The sequence below is a fragment of the Spermophilus citellus genome (assembly GCF_964194105.1).
Source record: "Spermophilus citellus genome assembly, chromosome: 4".
NCBI lineage: Eukaryota > Metazoa > Chordata > Mammalia > Rodentia > Sciuridae > Spermophilus > Spermophilus citellus.
The window spans coordinates 29,839,359-29,858,439 of NC_138185.1; the positions used below are offsets into that span (position 1 = coordinate 29,839,359).

At 53.1% G+C, this 19,081-nt stretch overlaps 1 protein-coding gene across 2 annotated transcripts; it reads left to right on the forward strand.

Annotated features, from left to right (window-relative positions):
- The first annotated feature begins 332 nt into the window (after positions 1-332).
- On the forward strand, positions 333-19,016 carry HSPA12B (heat shock protein family A (Hsp70) member 12B). 2 transcript variants are annotated; one of them, XM_081292592.1, is made up of 13 exons: positions 333-632; positions 5,567-5,626; positions 7,395-7,492; positions 8,501-8,625; positions 11,398-11,584; positions 11,900-12,004; positions 12,295-12,411; positions 14,322-14,496; positions 15,298-15,384; positions 15,762-15,866; positions 15,978-16,236; positions 16,752-16,855; positions 17,462-19,016. In XM_081292592.1, the coding sequence occupies exons 2-13, from the start codon at positions 5,584-5,586 to the stop codon at positions 18,115-18,117; spliced, it is 2,061 nt and encodes a 686-aa protein (XP_081148718.1). In that variant the 5' UTR covers positions 333-632; positions 5,567-5,583; the 3' UTR covers positions 18,118-19,016. The 2 variants fall into 2 exon arrangements, with proteins under 2 accessions (XP_081148718.1, XP_081148717.1); XM_081292591.1 differs by having other exon boundaries at positions 392-524.
- The last annotated feature ends 65 nt before the right edge of the window (positions 19,017-19,081 follow it).

Consider the following 19,081-nt stretch of genomic DNA (forward strand, 5'->3'; position numbering starts at 1 on the left):
GGTCGGGTTCTGGCTCCTGGGACTGGAGGAGTCTGGGGCGCGGTACTCTCTCCCGCCGTGGCTAGGCCCTGGCAGATGCAGAAGGGCCGGCCAAGGCAGAGCCCCAAGGTGGGCTGTTGGGGCGGGGCGGGGGAGCCGCAGGAGGCCGACGAGGGGTCTGGAATTCCTCTCCCCCTCCCTCCTCCGCCCGCCTCGGCCTTCTCCCACCCTCTGGGCTGCGGGGGGAGCAGGGGAGGCGCCGGGGCCCCTCCGCCCCGCCGACTAAGCGCAGGAGGGGCGCAGGGAGGGGCCCTGGACGCCGCGCGGCTGGGCCCCTCGCAGAGGCCCGCGCAGGCAGGCCCCGCCCCGGCCTCGCACATCTGGGCCGGGAGCGCGGCCATCCGGCCTGGGGGAGGGGGCGCGGGCCAGAGCAGAGTCGGAGGCCGCCGGCCCGGCGCACGTCGAGGGCTGCGGCAGGCACCGCCGCCCACTGCGGGCCGGGATCCAGGCGGCCGGACCTGGGCCGAGCTGTCGGGAGGGCGGAGGTGAGCTCTCTAGGGCGGGGGCTGCGGGACTCCGGGAGCGGAGAGAGGCGCAGAGGTTGGCCGTCCCGGGCTGTCTGCGGAGACCCCACGAGAACGCTCCTGACTCGGGTGAGGGCAGTTCTGCCAGCCCCTCTCTTTAACCAGGCCGTGGGAGCGGGCTCCTACTTGGGCTATGGGGCTCCACACCCGTTGCGCTAAGGCTCCACCTGGCTGCCTGTGCCTGGGGGCTGGCAGGAGAGCCAGTGTGGGTTGGGGCCTGCTTCGGGGAAGTGGTTGTGGAGACACGGTGCCTGGGATGGAGACTGGAGGCTGAATATATGTGCGTTTTGGGAGCTGCCTCAGAGGCTCCAGGTCCTATGGTCTGGGATGCAAGAGAGTGGTTGGGTGGCCAGGGTCCTGGTGTCCCGGCCTCTGGTTTCTCTACTGAGGCTGCATCTGGGCTCCCATAGGGGTCCTGGAGCTGCCTGTGGAGCATACTTGTGTTGGGGACAGATGGGAGGAAAGGAGTTCTCAACCAGGACTCCAGGGAGCAGATCCACCCAGGAGTTATGGAAGGAGAGGGAGGTATTGGAGACTGATGGATCCTGGGGGACAGAGGTTGTTTGTGAACTGGCTGCTCCCATGATGAGGACCTAAGGGCGTGGGGCAGGATGTATGGAAAGCAAAGATGAGGACAGAAAGGCTCCATAGGAGACCATTTCTGTCACCCTTGCCCCAGCACAGGAGGGGGCAGCCCCTTCACCCCACAGCCTCCCCCTAGTTTCCTTCTGGCTTCTCTCCAGATTCAGGGTGGGGCAGACTTTTGGGTGCCATTTCTGATCTGACCCTTGGACCCTGGTTGGTTGGCCCATTCTGTGGCTTGGCCTCACTTAGCTTGCTGACAGAGTCCTGTTCCATTAGAAAGGCCTGCAGTATGCTGAGCAGGCAGCAGTGGATAGGAGAGGCAGGGTCCCAGGGAGGAGGGGAACTGTAAAGATGTGGTTGTCCTCATGGACATTGTGTGGAGTCCTGAAATCTAGTAGCACCACACACTTGCAGAGCTCCGAGGGCCATAGGCGCCCAGCCCAAACATCCTTAACACAGGAAGAGATCTTGAGAGAATTCTCTCCATTAAGTAAAAAAGTTCTAGGCTACTATGAAACTAGGGAACACTCTCTAGGAAGTCTCTGGTCTAAGTCCCTTCTTGGCCACACCCTGTCCTGGTTCCCAGGAACCGATAGGGCATGCCTATTGGGTAGAAATAAGGACCAGGGGTAAGGGAGAATCTGAAGATTAGAGGTCAATATGAGGCCAAAAGTTAGGAGTCAATCCATGGGCAGAGTTAAGGGTCTACTTATGGGTAGGGTAGGGATCATGCTGGGGCCAGAATTTGACACATGCTGTCAGCCAGGAAATGGAGTTACTTTTTGCATAAAATCAAACTGTCCCAGGAAAATATTCCCTAACCCATAGATGTCACTCTTTGAAATTAGTGGGCCCCTGCGATAGGGGTCTGCCTCCCTCATTTTCAGCTGTAAATTCTGTCCAGACCTAACTTTGGGGAACGAGGTTGTCTTGAACTCCCTAGTCAGCATTGCACTTAAATGTCTTTGGGTGCATTTGCATGGTGATGGGGGTTTCCAAAGACATGGGGCATGTGTGAGTGTTTTGTAGCTGCTACCTGCTTCCACCTACAACTCTCAGGGAATCAGCAGGAAACTCCTTTAGCACAAATTGATTTGATTCCTACCTCCTTGACAAAAAACTCAGGATGGCTAAATAAAATTCTCAGTAAGACCAGAAACTTCTAAAAAGCCAAAATTCAGAATTTAAATGAAACTATGAAGGAAAGAACACTGCTCATACATGCCTGACTCTCTGCCTTCATCAACACCTTTCATACCTGGATTTATGGATCCTCGGAAGTTCCTTGTGACACCCATTTTATAGGAAAGGACAATGAGGTGCAGAGAGGTGACATGATAGACTCATGCCAGGTGCCATGATATACTCACTTCAGGTACTGAAGCTCCTGCCATCCCTGAGAACCCAGGGCAGGGGCACTCCATGTATGACACACTCAAAGAAAGAAGATAACAAGCTTCAGAACAGAGATTATAGGCACATGGTTGGGGCATGAAATTCAGTTTAGAGTGATGGACAACTCAGTGTGTTTTTTCCCAAGTTTTTGGTTGTTTCTATAGACCCAATAGCATTAATCCATCCATCCACCCATCTATCCATCTAAGAAAGTGGTTCCCAACACTTAGCATAGAGACTGGTACAAAGAAATTACTAATATGTGTTTGCTGAAGAACCAAACATGATGGTGCATGTCTGTAATCCCAGCAACTCCACACTAATGCCCAAAGGATGGCAAGCTCAAGGGTAGCCTCAGCAACTCAGCAAGACTCTGTCTCAAAATAATAAATAAAAATGGCTGAGAAATGTAACTCAGTAGTAGAAAATTCCAGGGTTTAATCCCTACTACTGCAAACAGTGACAACAAAGAACATACAAATAGGACTACCAGCTTCTCTATTGCAGCTGGATCCAGTGGAATGCTGGTAAATGTTTTATAGTCAAGTCTCTGGGAGGGAGAAAAATCTGATTTTGTAGTGTTCGCCAATTCCCACAGTGTAAATATTCCCACCACAACTGATTTCAAGCTACTACCATGATGTCAATGAATGCAGAATTGAGAAAAGAGACACAGTTTCAGCTCTGAAGAGCTTGTGGGACCCAGCTCTAGGATGTCACTCTGTCACTCTGAGCTGGGCTTCTGTCCCTGGTGACCAATATTCCTATCAACCTCATTTATTGGTTTCTCTTTTCTGGGCATCATCTGGCCACTACTATGCAAGTGTCCACAGCCAGCCCCAGTCCTTCTCCTGATTCAGATTCCTGTGTATCCAACTGTGTACCTCCAGTGACATGGAGGACAGCAAGACTGCATGGTGCTAGCCATGTAGGAGTATCCTTGACATGCAAAAGGGTGTAGAAGTCTGGGTGTCTGTCCACAATTAGGCTGGGTTTGTGTAAACCGTGCATGAAAGGGGGTGTGTACATGTGTGTAAGGGCGTGCCAGTGCCAGCTCTGTGTTGGCTTGTGTTCTGTTAGCAAAACTTCCTGATCCTGTTAATGGGTACAGAGAGGGAGTAGGCCCTGGGCAGCCCCCACCTTTGTTTAGAGGGATAACCAGGCTCACAGATAAGGCCAATAGCATCCAAGATCTGCAGGCTGTTGAACTGCAGGGAAACTTGAGCAGCACTTCTCAAAGTCACCTGGGCATCTCTCCTTAACATACAAGTCCTGATTCAGCAGGTCAGGGATGAGGCCTGAGTTTCTACATTTCTAACAAGCCTCCTGGAGATCCCAGGAAGATGCCCAAGCTGCCATGTTTTGAGTAGCAATGCTGTTGAGAATTTGGAGGGTCCTGCCTATAATATGGCCCCCAGAACTTCACAGACACAAACTCAAGTTCTTCCCATCTTTTGTTGTTGTTGTTGTTATTGATGGACCTTTTATTTTTCATATGTGGTGCTGAGGATCAAACCCAGTGCCTCACACATGCTAGGCAAGTGCTCTACCACTGAGTCACAACCCCAGCCCAAGTTCTTCCCATCTTAAAAAATAAAGTAAATATTCTTCCTCACCTCCCTCCAGCTACTATGCTGTTCCTGGTCTCAGCCAGCCTTCTAAGGAGGTTTAGCCCAATTACCTTTCACTGTTGGCCATATTTGGACTTACCTGCCATGAACCATTAAAATAGGTGTTTACAGTCTCCTCTAGGGCTACAACTCTTTCATTTTTGTTTTATTTTACACCAGGGATTTAATACGGGAGGCTTCTACCTCTGAGCTACATCCCTGGCCCTTTTTATTTTATTCGGAGACAGGGTCTTGCTAAATTATCCAGGCTTGCTTGGAACTTAGATCTTCCTGCCTCAACCACCCAAGTAACTGGAATTACAGACATGTGTCACCATGTCCAGTGAATCTCAGGATCTCTTAAAGGCATCTAGCTTCACCCTCTTCTCATCATAGTCTTCATGAAACCACAGAAAGCTTCTCCATATCTCGGGCAGCCCATCTTCCCCTATTCAGACTTTAAGTCACTTCTCCTCTCTTCCCTCTGCTTTCCGCCAGGCCTCCCATGACCATGACTCCCAAACACATGTATCTAACTTGGATTTCTTCCTGACCTCCCGATCACATATCATCTGGCTTGTTGGCATGTTCTCTTAGTTCCAAATTCTGCCCCTTCTCCCTGCCATCCTGCCCCTTCACTACCTAGCTTATCATCTGTCTCAGCTTGAGCCAGGCACTGCCACCTTGACATCCACTGTCTCTTAAATGTCTCCGCCTGTCTCAAGGCACACAGACACCACCATCTAAAGCCTGGAAGGCTACAAGCCCAGCTAATTTCCTGCTTCCATGGATTCCTGCAGTCCACCTTCCCAAGCAGTCAGAGGGACATCTCAAAATGCAAACTAAATCATGCCTCTTCAAATCTTTCAACCTAAAGGAAGGTCCACAGGGGCCTGCCTGCAAGCCCACCCCTCCCCCATTCGCTGTGTTCAGCTGCCACATTCACAGTCCAGTATTGTTTATAATCTCAAAATTAATTATGCTGATTATCAGATTATGATCATCTCCCTCACCAAGCTGTGAGTCCCTAGGGACGGAGTCTCTCTAGATCACTGATGTGCCCCAGCACCTGGCACAGAGGTGGGCACCAGGAAACACTGAGAAGGATCCCAAGCCCTTTAAAGCCAAGCCATTTTGAGACAAACGGGGCCTGTGAGACTGAGCTTTACATGAGATGAAGGAATTGCTGTAAATTTGGTTAGACATGATAATGGTGTTGTAATGGTGTTTTTCAAAATGTCTTTATCTTTTGGAGAGACATGTTGAAGTGTTTATAGGTGAAGCAACATGATGACTGGGATTTGCTTCAAAGGACTCCAGCCAAAAGTAAATAAATACAATAAATAAGCAGTCTTTTGTGAAGGAACAAAAGAACAAGTAAATCCCATTCTGCTTTTCTGTTCCTGTTGACAGCTACAAGTCCCTCAAGGATGCTGGCTGTCCCGGAGATGGGCCTGCCAGGGCTGTACATTGGTAAGACCCCCGCCACTGCTGGCTGCTCTTCCTTGAACACCCTCCACTCACCCCTGCCTTGAGACCCCTTCACCTGCAGGTTGTCCACAATGTGTGTGTGTATACATATGACCTATCTGGTCACAGAACCCCTCTGTGTATATAGGGGTGTGAGTGCAGAGAGGGTGTGTGCGCACACAGGTATATGCATGTGCAAGTGTTTTGTTCAGATAGTGTGTGCACAAGACTCTGTGTGAGTATGAGTTAGTGTGTGTCTGTCTGTGGGTAGATCTCTGCATGGGACCTATGGGGGGTAGGGTATAGTCTAAGATGGGCATGTGAATACAGAAGTCTGTGCATGCCTATGTGAGTGGCTGGGTCTGGAGGCAGGCTCTGGGCTCTCTGCAGGGGTGGGAGGCCAGCAGGCAGGAGGGACACTCCTCAGGAAATCCATTCACAAAGACCTGGCGGGTTGGGCCCTTCCTTCCTGCCTCCCTTCCCAGGCTCAAAGCACAGCAACTTGGCCTCTCAAGCTGGAGCTGGTGGCAGGGCTAAGCCTATGCTTGGATGCCTGAGAAAGGGGAGCCCTCAGAATGTGAATACCATGTCCCTGCCCCTCTGGCACCCAAAGAGACTGCAGCCCTGTTCAGGCATTTCCCAGAATTCCATTCATTCCCAACCCCTCACATGTTCCTAGGTTACCCCAGGCCAATGAAGGCTGGGGCCTCTCTTGGGTCACATAGCAAGGCTGTGGTTGAAGGAACAGGTCCCTCCCCTAGCTCAGCATGCAGCATGACAGACCTGCCTATTTGTCCATGAATCTTCATGCCAGGTCCCTCTTTGCCTCTCTGGACAACCTCCTTTTCCGCACCCATGGATCTCAGGACTGCCCCAGTACCTCCCACATGACCCTTAGCAAAGCTCTGACTGATGGTGACCAGCTGCCAAGCCATACCTGGGAGTGTTCAGCCAGACAGGACCTCTTGCCCAGTGAGCTGCCTGATCCTTCAGGCAAAGCCTTGGGCTGCCTCCTGGGGGCTACTCTGTGGCCTCTTACCTAAGATCCAGCTCAGTCACGAGCCTGCAAAGCGGTTTCAGTGGGATCTCCTGCCCCTAAATGCTAGCTGGGGTGTACATTTGTGTATGGGGGTGTGTGTTTAAAGGGTTGGGTGATCTGACTTCCCAGTGCTGTGGACATGCCTAAGCTCAGAGCTGGACTGGAGGGAGGTGCTGGCCTCCCCCTTCCTGATCCTCCCTAGGCAGCCAGTTGGGCCGTCTGTGGCCCTGAGGATGGGGGAGGGAGAGCTCCTCAAGTCCTGATTAGAAACAGGTGGCCCAAGTTACGGCAGAGGGGAGCAGTCCCACTTCTGGGCCAACTGTGCTACCTCCCGGCCACTTAGATCTGCAATCCCCCCTCCTTTTGTGATTTCTCTACCCTCCACCCCTACCCCAGTAGCTTGTCTGCCCCACTTCTCCTGCCCTTCTACTTCTGGACTCAGTCTCCCCACCATATGATGCATCTCTGTCTCCCCTCCTCCCTAGCTGGGTGTGCCGGATGGGTGCCGGGGGAGTCAATGAGCCCAGGTGATACATAGATCACCCTCCAGGGAAAGGTTGCCTCTAACTGATAACAAGCCCTTAGCATCTGCACCCGCCTCAAGACTGTCCTTCCTGATCTTCCCTTCCAGTCCCTCTTCCCCAGTAGAACTGATGGAGAACCTCCTGGTGCCAGACCTGGGATCCCACTGTCCTGATCATGCCAGAATGACCTGCTCTCTCTTCCCTGCAGGTTCCAGCCCAGAGCGATCACCAGTACCCAGCCCACCTGGCTCCCCAAGGACCCAGGAGAGCTGTGGCATTGCCCCCCTCACACCCTCACAGTCTCCAGTAAGCCCAGATCAGGGACTGGGGTTATGGGAGGCCTGGGTTGGTGTGGAGGGAGATGGAACCTGGCAGAGCCATGGCAGGGCCTGTGCTGGGAAGAAAGAAGGGGCAGGGGCATACCGCATGCCTCCTGTCCCTGTACACTCTAGTCATACACCCCCAGGAGGATTAGCCTTGAGTGGCCTTGGGCTACTAAGCAGGTAAGCCCCACATAACTAACTCCCAGCCTTCCCTGCTATAGGATGATACCTAGAGGCCACTGTGGCTGGCTGCAGCAGGTTGTGGGGCAGGCCTGTGGTTTTTATAGGTTCTCCGAGCACTAGGGCCTCTCAGAGTTGCTCCACCTCCTGCCAACCACAGTCCCACCTTATTTCAAGACATATCTGGAGGAGAGGAAGTTGTGTTGTCAAAAAAGTAGTTTGGAAACTACTAACTTGAAGTTTCCAGGACAAAGACTTCTCACCCCCAGTTCCCTGAGAGTCTTGCCCTGATGATCCAGCCTGGGGACCCTCTTGTTCTCAGAGACCCCAGGCCTGGCCTGGGAGAAGGCAGGGACAAGTCTGCATGTGCATGGGGCCTCTCCTCTCTGCCACAGAATTGGACAGAATCTGGTTTGAGTCACTGTGGCCACAAAAAGAGTAAAGGAATAAAATATGCACAGATCCATATAAAGCTATAAAACTGCCCAGAGGAGCAAAATTGTTCCCAGCCATTCCGAGACTGGTGTAGGGAGAGAAGAGGGTGCAAGATGGGGGTGGACCAAGGCAGTAGCTGGGTGAAGAATTGGAAGTGGCAAAGCAGCTGCTGTCGCCCAAAACCACAGGGCTACCTGAGAAACCTCAGACTTTCTGAGTAGTTGGTATGCCCAGGTCTTAGCCTGGAGCCAGGGAGGAGAGGGGAGCCCTGGCCAGCAGGTGGGCAGGTGGAGCTGGGCCAGGTCTGCTCTGGACCACAGCTAGCAAAGGGGAGCACTTCCCTGCTGGTTGCTGACTCTGAATCTTGGATTTGCAGAAGCCAGAGGCCCGAGCCCCCCAGCAAGCCTCCTTCTCTGTGGTGGTGGCCATTGACTTCGGCACCACATCCAGTGGCTATGCCTTCAGCTTTGCCAGTGACCCTGAGGCCATCCACATGATGAGGTGATGGTGGCTGGGATGGGAGATTGAGGGGAGGGGGATCCCCAAATTCTGGGATGGGCCTGATCCTAGAAATGGTCACTGAGACATGGGGTCTTCTCAGAGCCTCTTCCATCCCTAGTCTAGGCACGCCGTGGGGACAAAAGGTTGGAGGATGGCCTCACATCTGGGCTCCAGGCCTCAAGTGGAGCACTCTCACCCTCTGCCTGAAATGTGGAACTTTAGTTTTATTTTAAGTTTTTATGTATTTATTTACTTTTGCACTGCTGGTGATGGAGCCTAGGGCCTTCCTTGCACATGTGAGGCGCTCTACAACTGAGCAACATCTCCCGGCTCAGGGGTTTATTTGTGTGTTTTGGGCAGTACTGGGGGAACTTTTTTTTTTAAAGAGAGAGAGAGATTTTTTTTAATATTTATTTTTCAGTTTTCTGTGGACACAACATCTTTATTTTTATTTTATGTGGTGCTGAGGATAGAACCCAGCATGCCAGGCAAGCACATTATCGCTTGAGCCACATCTCCAGCCCTGGGGAATTTATTTTTAATTTAAAATTTTTTGTGGAGATATAACAAATTTGCAATAAAACATACATACCTTTTTATTGGGTTATACACAAACATATATATCTGCATATATGTGTTTTTTTTAAATATTTTTAGTTGTAGATAGACACAATACCTTTATTTTATTTATTTATCTTTATGTGGTACTAAGGATCAAACTCAGTTCCTCTTACGTGCAAGGCAAGCGCTCTACCACTGAGCTACAACCCCAGCCCTGCATATATGTGTTTTAAAGATAAAAGTGATCTATAATAAAACTTGCTTTATTTTATTTATGTATTTATTTATTTTTGTGGTACTGGGGATTGAACCCAGGAGTGCTCTGCCATATCCAACCTTTTTAATTTTCTTTTGAGACAGGGTCTTGCTAAGTTGCTGAGGCTGGCTTTGAACTTGCAATCCTCCTGCCTCAGCCTCCTGAGTCTCTGGGATTATAGGTGTGTGCTATGGTGCCAGTTCTCTCTTTCTTATAAAGCTGCTGGGATTCAGTCATGGTTTCTTCACCCTAAAAACCTTATTTTAGTCCTGATCTCTTCCCAAAGGCCTCACCTCTAAACACCATAAATGGATCTCCACTCTCCTAGGACCTCACAATGGGGATTACATTTCAACAGATGAAACCTTAGGGGACACTCAAATCATAACCAAGCCATAGCAACTTCCCTCTGTATCTCAAGATCCCGATCCTTTGAATGTATCTTACTAGGGCCACAGCCAGTAGGTGAAGCTACAGAAGACTCCACAACTCTCAACCCAGATGGGTATGGGAGATACAGGGGAGCTTCCCAAGGGCCTGGGAAGGGTGAATGGAGAGACAGAAGCAACTGACCCAAAGATACATGAGACGTGAGCTTCCTGTGAACCTGGACTGATTTTCCCCCATCTCTGCTTCCTCCACATGATAGGAGGCCACAAAGGCACTTAGAGCCCTCTAGGAGCTGTAGGGCATACCAGCTGATCAGCGTACACAGCTAAGGCTATGCCAGGTTTCATGAACACATGAAAGATACTGTCTCATGAAAGTGATGGTCACAGAAACTGAGGAACATCTTGGCCTCCCCAAGCCTTCTCTTCTCACCACCACCAACCACCAAGCCCCATCATTTCTATGTCTCCCTAATATCTCTGGTATACCCATCCACCTCTCTCCATAGCCACCATTCCAGCCTAAGTTTACCCTCCATCCTCTCTCACTTGCACTGCTGCAACATCCTCCTTCCTGGTGTAGCTTCTGCATCCTCTCTTGCCTCCAATCTGTTCTTCATGGAGACCAGCGACCTCCCTTTCCAAAGGTAAATGTAGTCATGTCTGTTCGCTGCCCTACTTAAAATCCACCAAGATAGAATTCTGGTATGACATTTAAAGTTCTTCATTATCTAGAATTCCTGTAATTTCTTTTTTCCCTGCTGCACATTGAGTCAATCTAGAATTGGTTCCCCTGCTCTTCATACCTCTAACCTTTTGCATACTTCTCTGCCTGGATTCCCAGTTCCTTCCCACAAAGGACTACAATGGCGAAGTTGGCCTGAAGGAGTCAGGATGTCAGAGAAGGAAGAGGAGGGGGAGGAAAGGATTTGCCAGGCAAAAAAATGGATAGTTCTGGGTGGAGGTCCAGAAGCCCTTGTAGACAGGGGGTTTCAGAATCTCATTCAGGTTTTTGGGAACTGCCAGAGGTGCAGTCTCCTAAGGTGTGACTGTGGAGGTGGATCAGATAGAAATGGTCTTGAAAGACTTGGAAGGAGCCTGGCCTTGGAGAATGGCCTTCAAGAGGGCAAGGTCCCTGGCTGGGACCTGGGTTTCTTCCAGGGTCCCTGGGCTTCTTCCAGGGTCCCAGAGAGAACACATCAGGAAATCAGACCCACCCCAACAGATGGTGGCTTTTTGCTGCTTGTAAGGGATATAAAGAGGAGAGGTCAAAGGGTGTGACTTAATGGAAGAAACAGGAGTCAGATGGGACCAGTGGAACCTGTAGGTAGCATTTAAGGAGATTTAATTGTGTGCCATCTGTACTTCCCAAGAACAAATCTTCCCTCATTTCCTCTTCATAAGAACCCTAAGAGGTAGATACCATCATTATTCCCATTTTACAGAAACTGAGGCTTAGAGTTGTGTCCTGCCTGAGGTCACACTGCTGGCCCCGGAGCCAGCACCCAACCCCATGAAGGGTGGATTGCCGCTGAACCCACTGAAAACCACCCTGTGCCTCCACAGGAAATGGGAGGGTGGGGATCCAGGCGTGGCCCACCAGAAGACCCCTACCTGCCTGCTGCTGACCCCAGAGGGAGCCTTTCACAGTTTTGGCTACACTGCCCGTGATTACTACCACGACCTAGACCCTGAGGAAGCACGGGACTGGCTCTACTTCGAGAAGTTCAAGATGAAAATCCACAGCACCACTGTGAGCCACGTTCTGGCTCTGGGCAGGGCTGGGACCAGGGAGGCGGGGCCAGGAGGGGAAAAGACTGCATAAGTGGAGGGTGGGGCACAACTAAAAGAGATGAGGAAGAGTGGGGGAAGGATGGCTAAGGGGCGGGGCTGAAGAGAGTTGGTCCAGGAGGTGGGCGGAGCTCGTAGGTGGTCGGGCGGGGCTAAGGTGAGCTGGGACTGAGGGTGAAGAGGAGTTAGAGGGGGAGTGAGGTGAAGGTCAAAGAGGTCATCAGGGAATGGTGGCAGAGCTTTGGCCTCTGGCAGAGCCTCTGTGTGTCTCTGCCAGGATCTCACCTTGAAGACCCAGCTAGAGGCCGTAAACGGAAAGAAGATGCCAGCCCTGGAGGTGTTCGCCCATGCCCTTCGCTTTTTCAAGGAGCATGCCCTTCAGGTGTGCTGCCGCCCCGTTCCAGACAACTAGGGAAGGGACTCCCAGGCTCTTCTACTCCTTCCTTTCCCTTCATCCCACCCCATCCATCAGATGTGAAGTTATTGCCAGATATTATAGACCATCTTCTCCAGTTCCCTGTCTTTCTATCTGATCAGACAGGTGGAGGAGGGAGATTCTTCCAACTCAACTTGGAAGTCTTTCCTGAGATTTGGTTAGTTCCCCCAGCTCCCATACAGGGCTGAAGATGCTCCCAAGCCAACTGTTCCCCTCTCCACTCCCTATTCCTCCAGGAGCTGAGGGAGCAGTGCCCGTCTCTGCCAGAGAGGGACACTGTGCGCTGGGTGTTGACGGTGCCTGCCATCTGGAAACAGCCGGCCAAGCAGTTCATGCGGGAGGCTGCCTACCTGGTGAGGAATGCAGGCAGAACAGAGAACGATGCTTGGGAAGGCCTGGGGGTTGGCCCCATATCCTCATCTTCTCACCACCCCTGAGATCACAGAGTTACTACTGTTCAAAGACCTCAACCTTCCCCTAATGGGAATTTTGGAGGGCCATTGCCACTAGGAAAGGAAGGGCCTGAGGAAACAGGAAGTAGAATGACAAGAAGCACAGCTCAGGCCAGTATAGACAACATCTTTTTTTTTTTTGTTAATATGTAATGCTTCACAAATTTGCATGTCACTGTTGCGCAGGGTCCATGCTAATCTTCTCTGTATCAGTCCAATTTTAGTATATGTGCTGCCAAAGTGAGCACCAGATAGCATCTTAAGTCATGTTTCCTAGAAGCAGAGCCCAAAATGGGGAGTCTCATGTGGTTGTCTACTGAAAACAGGCTCTCAGGAGAAAGGGAAGGGAGGAAGCAGGACAGGAGAGAGCTGAACAGGGATGTGATCTTGCAGGAGCCCCGCCTCAGCTTGGTCTCCCAGGGAGCTCCAGAGGGAGAATTATAGCCCTGAGTTGGCTACCGTGAGGAAAGGGTCCATGTCCGTCAGTGACATGTTGCTGGGAAAATGGGAGGGACTCCTGCCCAAGGGAGGCTGTTCCCATTCAGTTGAGGACAGCTGTCCATAGAAGTAGCAGTTGTGGGCCAACAGCAGCAGACACAGCAGCAGACAGGGAACCACCGACATCCACTTCAGCTGGCATCAGTACTTTCAGGAATACCCCTGCCTCTGCCCCAGCCACTGTAGGTTCTTGAGCAGAGGAGAAAGGACTATGAAACTAGGAAGGGAGGAGATCTGCCCAATGTGTGCCAGTCTTCATACACAGAGATGTCCAAAGGCCTGGAGAAAGAAGAGGGTGTAGAGGCTCTACTCTCTCCAGGGGGGACACAGAGGGTACCCCCAACCTCACAAAGCAAAACTCATTGCTTGGCTTTGCCCCTGGGGTCTTGGGGGACAGACCCTAGGACACCCAAAAGGGATCTTGCCTATCGGCTCCCTGGGATATCAGTGCCCCAATACCTCTATACCTGTGGGCTAGGCATGACCCAGGGGCTAGGTTTATAGCTATCTATGCTTCTCACTGGAAGTCAACCCTGAACAAGTGGGCATCTCCCCACAGGGATCAGGACAGAAGCAAAGCTGTCTCCTGAAAGAATACTCCCCACCTTAGTGTCTCCCTGCCCATTTAATCACCCTGCTTCCTCCCATACTGTTCCCTGCTGCCAGCTCAGGAAGGGCTGGCTCTGGGCAGGAAATCTCCATCCCCACCTGTATCCTCCTCCCCCTTCTGATCAGAATTCTGGGGAGCCCCAAAGCCCCTACAAAACCCAGTATTTCCCAAAGGAATCTCCTGTCCTAATGCAGGAAATAACAGATTTCAAGTGTTTTTCTCCCCCCCACACTGGCCTATCTTGGTGCCTGGAATTTCACTGTTTCCTTCCTGCTATATCAGATTCTCTGGGAACAAAGTTCTCCTGGGAGTGGGGCAGCCTGTGGCCAAGTGTCTGACACCAGCCCGGTGAGCCCAAGGGAGCCCCTACCACTTCCTCTGCTCCACCACACTCCAAATACTGTGCTAGATAGTCTCTGCCAACACCCCAGCCAGTGCTCAGCTGGTCAGCTACACCTGCGAAGGGGAACCTTGCTACAGTTCTGTCATCTTCCTGCTGGGCCACCCCTGTGTCCTTTTGGCCGTGGCCATGGCCTAAGGCCTGGTCATAAAGTGGCCGTGAGCTCCACATTTATGTAGCATGAAGGGGCCTCAGAGGCCTAGCATGGGTGGGATGTGACCAGGGAGGAGGTGGGAGCCCCCTGGTGTCATCCTAGATATGACAGCCCATAGCACTGTCTGGTCCTGCCCACTTTCCACCCAGGCTGGCCTGGTATCTCGAGAGGATGCAGAGCAACTGCTCATTGCCCTGGAGCCTGAGGCTGCCTCTGTCTACTGCCGAAAGCTGCGCCTGCACCAGCTCATGGACCTTAGTGGCCGGACTCCGGGGGGTGGGCGCTTGGGTGAGCGCCGCTCCATTGACTCCAGCTTCCGTCATGGTGAGCTGCCTCAGGGACCTTGCCCAAGACTGGTAAGATGCAGTTGCCCTTGGAGTGTTGAGGTCACTGAGGCCACAGGCTCAGAATGTTCAAGATGAAGCGGAAGGAGCACTAATCTTGAGGAACATCCCTGGTGAAGTTCAATTGATGGAGAGAAGTGCAGCCCTGCTCTTGGGGCCCCTAGTCTGGGAGGTGGGGGGAATTGAGATTTCACCTTGCCTAGGGGCACATAGTCTGAAGAGGGCAGGACTCATTCAGGCCTGAGACTGAGGTTGGGGGAGGCACAGCCTGCCCTGGGGCAAGCTGCTCAGGTGGGCACTGCCAAAAACAAAGTCTGCCTCCACTCTTGTCTTCAGGAGCTTTCCCTTAAACAGCCACTGCCCATGCCCCAAGCTTCTGCTGCCAGAACCAGGCACTGAGGCCAAGGACAGCTATGGATAACATTGATCATCTTCCCAAATGTCATCTCTCACAATAGGAAGAGGCCCCAAGTTTTGAGCTCCCCTAGGATATCCCCAGATTCCCCCACCCCAGCTCCTCCAAATTCTTCTAAGTATGATTGTGCCTGGTCTGGCCCTTCCTGGGTTAAAGAAAGGTCCTATGTCCAGATATTACACCCCTTCCCCGGTTTCGGATACAGTGCCTAGGTTTGGGGGGGTCAGCATTGCACTCTCCCACTGGGGGTGGGTGGGAGTTTCAGGAGCACTGGAGGGTCCTGGCTGGGAAGATGAGGGGAGGGGCGTTGGGGGTGAACATGGTAGCACAGTCTGATCTCATTCTCCTGCTGTCCACAACCCCTAGCCCGTGAGCAGCTGCGAAGGTCACGCCACAGCCGCACATTTCTGGTGGAGTCAGGAGTGGGAGAGCTGTGGGCAGAAATGCAAGCAGGTGCAATGGAGGGGGATGGAAGGACATCTTTCAGGGAACCATATACTGATGGGAGGAAAGACATACCTAACCTGGCAGTCCCCTCAGTCACCAGCACCTTCCCTCTCACAGCTGTGCCCCTAACTCCCACTTCTTCAGAGTTCTGTGTGGAGGAGTCAGTGGAGTTGCAGAACTTCTGGAACCATTTCTCTCCCATACCCTGTGCCCATATTTGGTGGCCTGAGGTTCAAGTACTTGAAGCTCTTCACATCCCTCCCCACACCCTGGGGTGGCAGGCTTGGACCTTGGGCAGGGTTGGAGACTGGACAGCCTGGAGGGGATGCAGGACTGAGGGTTCAAGGCAGGCCATGCGTGTTTGCCTTTGCTGACTGTCACAGGAGACCGCTATATGGTGGCCGATTGCGGGGGAGGCACTGTGGACCTGACGGTGCACCAACTGGAGCAGCCCCATGGCACCCTCAAGGAGCTCTACAAGGCATCTGGTGAGTAGTCAGGCAGCACCCTTGCTACGTAGCGCAGGACCTATAGCCCGCCAATAGTACTTGGTGGCCAGGTGGGCGCTGACACCCCTTCCACTCTCTGGCTCACTGTAGGCGGCCCCTATGGCGCTGTGGGCGTGGACTTGGCCTTCGAGCAGCTGCTTTGTCGCATCTTCGGTGAGGACTTCATTGCGACCTTCAAAAGGCAACGGCCAGCGGCCTGGGTGGATCTCACCATCGCCTTTGAGGCCCGCAAACGCACGGCGGGTCCGCACCGTGCGGGGGCGCTCAACATTTCACTGCCCTTCTCCTTCATTGACTTCTATCGCAAGCAGCGAGGCCACAACGTGGAGACGGCCCTGCGCAGAAGCAGGTAGGTCCAGGGCCCCGGCTCAGGCAGGATTTGCTGTTGAGGAATGGAATGCCACTTCAAGGGACGGTCGTGGACCCCACATGACTGTCGCTGTCCGCGTGGACTGTTGCATTACGGAAATGTCGACAGGGCGAGGGGCGTGGGGCGTGAGAACCCAGTGGAGCAGCCCAGGAATCCGCAGCCCAAACTGGGCAAGAGGGCGGACGGTGGTGGTGGTGGGCGGGGTCGGATGTGTATCTTCTCCCGCCCACCTCCCACCTCGCAGCTGACCAATGTACGGTTCCTTGGCTTCTCTGCACCTAGGCAAGGGGATGCTCTTGCCTAGGACTGGAGAAGGCTGAAGAGTGGGGTGGGGATTAAAAGCCAACTTCTAGCTGGTTCACCCTTGACCCATAGTCAGCGCCGGGTACATCCACCCTGGCGGCAAGGGTAGGGAGTGAAGACCACAGATTCCAAACTGTGGCAAGCAGCCTGACCCTGACTCATGGGCCTGTGCCCCTCTTTACTGCTTACAGTGTGAACTTCGTGAAGTGGTCCTCTCAGGGGATGCTCCGGATGTCTTGTGAGGCCATGAATGAGCTTTTTCAGCCCACAGTCAATGGTATCATCCAGCACATAGGTGAGTGCCTGGTCTCTGTTCCACCCTCATTAGAGAATAATTCCCCTCACCAGTGCCTGGAAGCCACCACACATCCATACACTGGGATGAGACCCAGAATCATCTGAAACACCTGGAGCATGCAGTGAGGCAGTGATTAAGAACTAGGGGGATGATGTGTAGCTCTAGCAGGTTAAAGAACCTCTGGTGCCCCGGCTTCCCCATTTATAAAATGGGGTGATAGTACTGAGTTCCCCCAGATGCTATCACAGGGATTAAATGAACTGAAGTGTCTAGAGAGTGGGTACACGGTCTTGCATAGTATAGGTATTTGATACTGTAAATGCAGGTCCTGGTCCCTTGCCCTCCACGGGGTGGTGGGAAAGAAGGGGGTGAAGATAGAGTGTTGGGGAGGCAGAGCCCATGAGGACTGCCAAGAGCTCTCAGTGAAAGTGCTTAGTGTTTTTATCAGGATGTAGTTCAAATGGCTAGTTTTTTATTGCCTAAAGTGTACAGGTGGGGAGGGGAGGGGAAGCACCAAGTTGGCACGAAGTTGTGGCCTCAGTGGCTCTTTCTCTCCCCTTCCCTTTCCTCTTCCTCATCCATCATCTTGGTTCTGCCCCACAGAGGCGTTGCTGGCGCGGCCAGAGGTGCAGGGTGTGAAACTGCTGTTTCTGGTAGGCGGCTTTGCCGAGTCTGCGGTGCTACAGCATGCAGTGCAGGCGGCGCTGGGCGCCCGTGGCCTGCGCGTTGTGGTCCCACACGACGTGGGCCTCACCATCCTCAAGGGCGCTGTGCTTTTCGGCCAGGCCCCAGGCGTGGTGCGGGTGCGCCGCTCGCCGCTCACCTACGGTGTGGGCGTGCTCAATCGCTTTGTGGATGGGCGCCACCCTCCTGACAAGTTGCTAGTGCGCGACGGTCGCCGCTGGTGCACCGATGTCTTCGAGCGCTTCGTTGCGGCAGAGCAGTCGGTGGCCCTAGGTGAGGAGGTGCGGCGTAGTTATTGTCCAGCGCGCCCTGGCCAACGGCGCGTGCTCATCAATCTGTACTGCTGCGCCGCGGAGGACGCGCGCTTCATCACAGACCCCGGCGTGCGCAAATGCGGCGCGCTCAGCCTCGAGCTGGAGCCGGCCGACGGCGGCCGGGATAGCACCGGTGCAGCCCCAGGCCGCCGCGAGATCCGCGCTGCCATGCAGTTTGGCGACACCGAGATTAAGGTCACTGCTGTGGACGTCAGCACCAATCGTTCCGTGCGCGCCACCATCGACTTTCTTTCCAACTGAGGGCTACTCGCCCCGCGCTCTTTCGGTCCCTGGGTCTGGAGAGCGGGGTGGGAGCTGAGGAACTGGCCAGTTCCGATGTCAGCGCCCCTTCCCTGCCCTCTATCCTGGAGAGGTGAAGTCTGGAGGGAGGGAGGGGACATATGGAGACTCGCTTTGTGATTGGGCTTTGGTCCACTGATTGGAAGGCTGAAGGGCCCCCGCCAAGAACCAAGAACTTCTGAAAGGTTTGCAAGAGGGAGGGCCCAGACTGGCAGGGTGTGTGTGATCCCTTAGAGAATGCAACAAAAGACTAAGCCCTGGCCTGAACATGGGTTGGGGAGAAGCAGCAGCAAGATAGGTTCCCAGGTGCCACTGCAGGAGGGAGGTTGTGCAGGGCCTGGGCCTGAAGGGCCAGAGTTCACTAATTGATGGGCTGCTGCCATAGGGGAGAGCCAGGCAGAGCAACCCCAAACCACAGGAAAATGACAAATGGACATTGGAGGGACAGGTGTTAGTAACACCTTCCTGGATATGCTGACCGCCTAAATATGACTCTTACTCACAGAAAGGGCAGTAGCTGACTAGTGGGGAGGAGGGCACATTATTATAGTGAAGGCAGCTTTGGGGGGTGTGGAGACGACATGCTCTGGAGCCTAAAGACAGCTTGTGAATGACCCACCCCACTTTCATCCCCACCACCTGATTGGATGGGCAGTTGAGGGAGGGTAAGGACAGAGGGAGCACTGAGGGATGGTCCCAGCTCTGCCACTGACTCCATGTGCCATTAGGACATTCCCAGAGCACCCACAGGCCTGCTTCCCCAAATGTGAAATGTCAGGCATCTCTCTCAATCATGACATGCAACACCCACCCTGCAGCTTACACTAAGATGACAATAAAGCATTTATGCTTAAGGGCAAGCCACAGCCTGCTGGTACCACACAAGTGGGGACCCTAATAGTGGTAGTACTGTAGAAAGCATGAG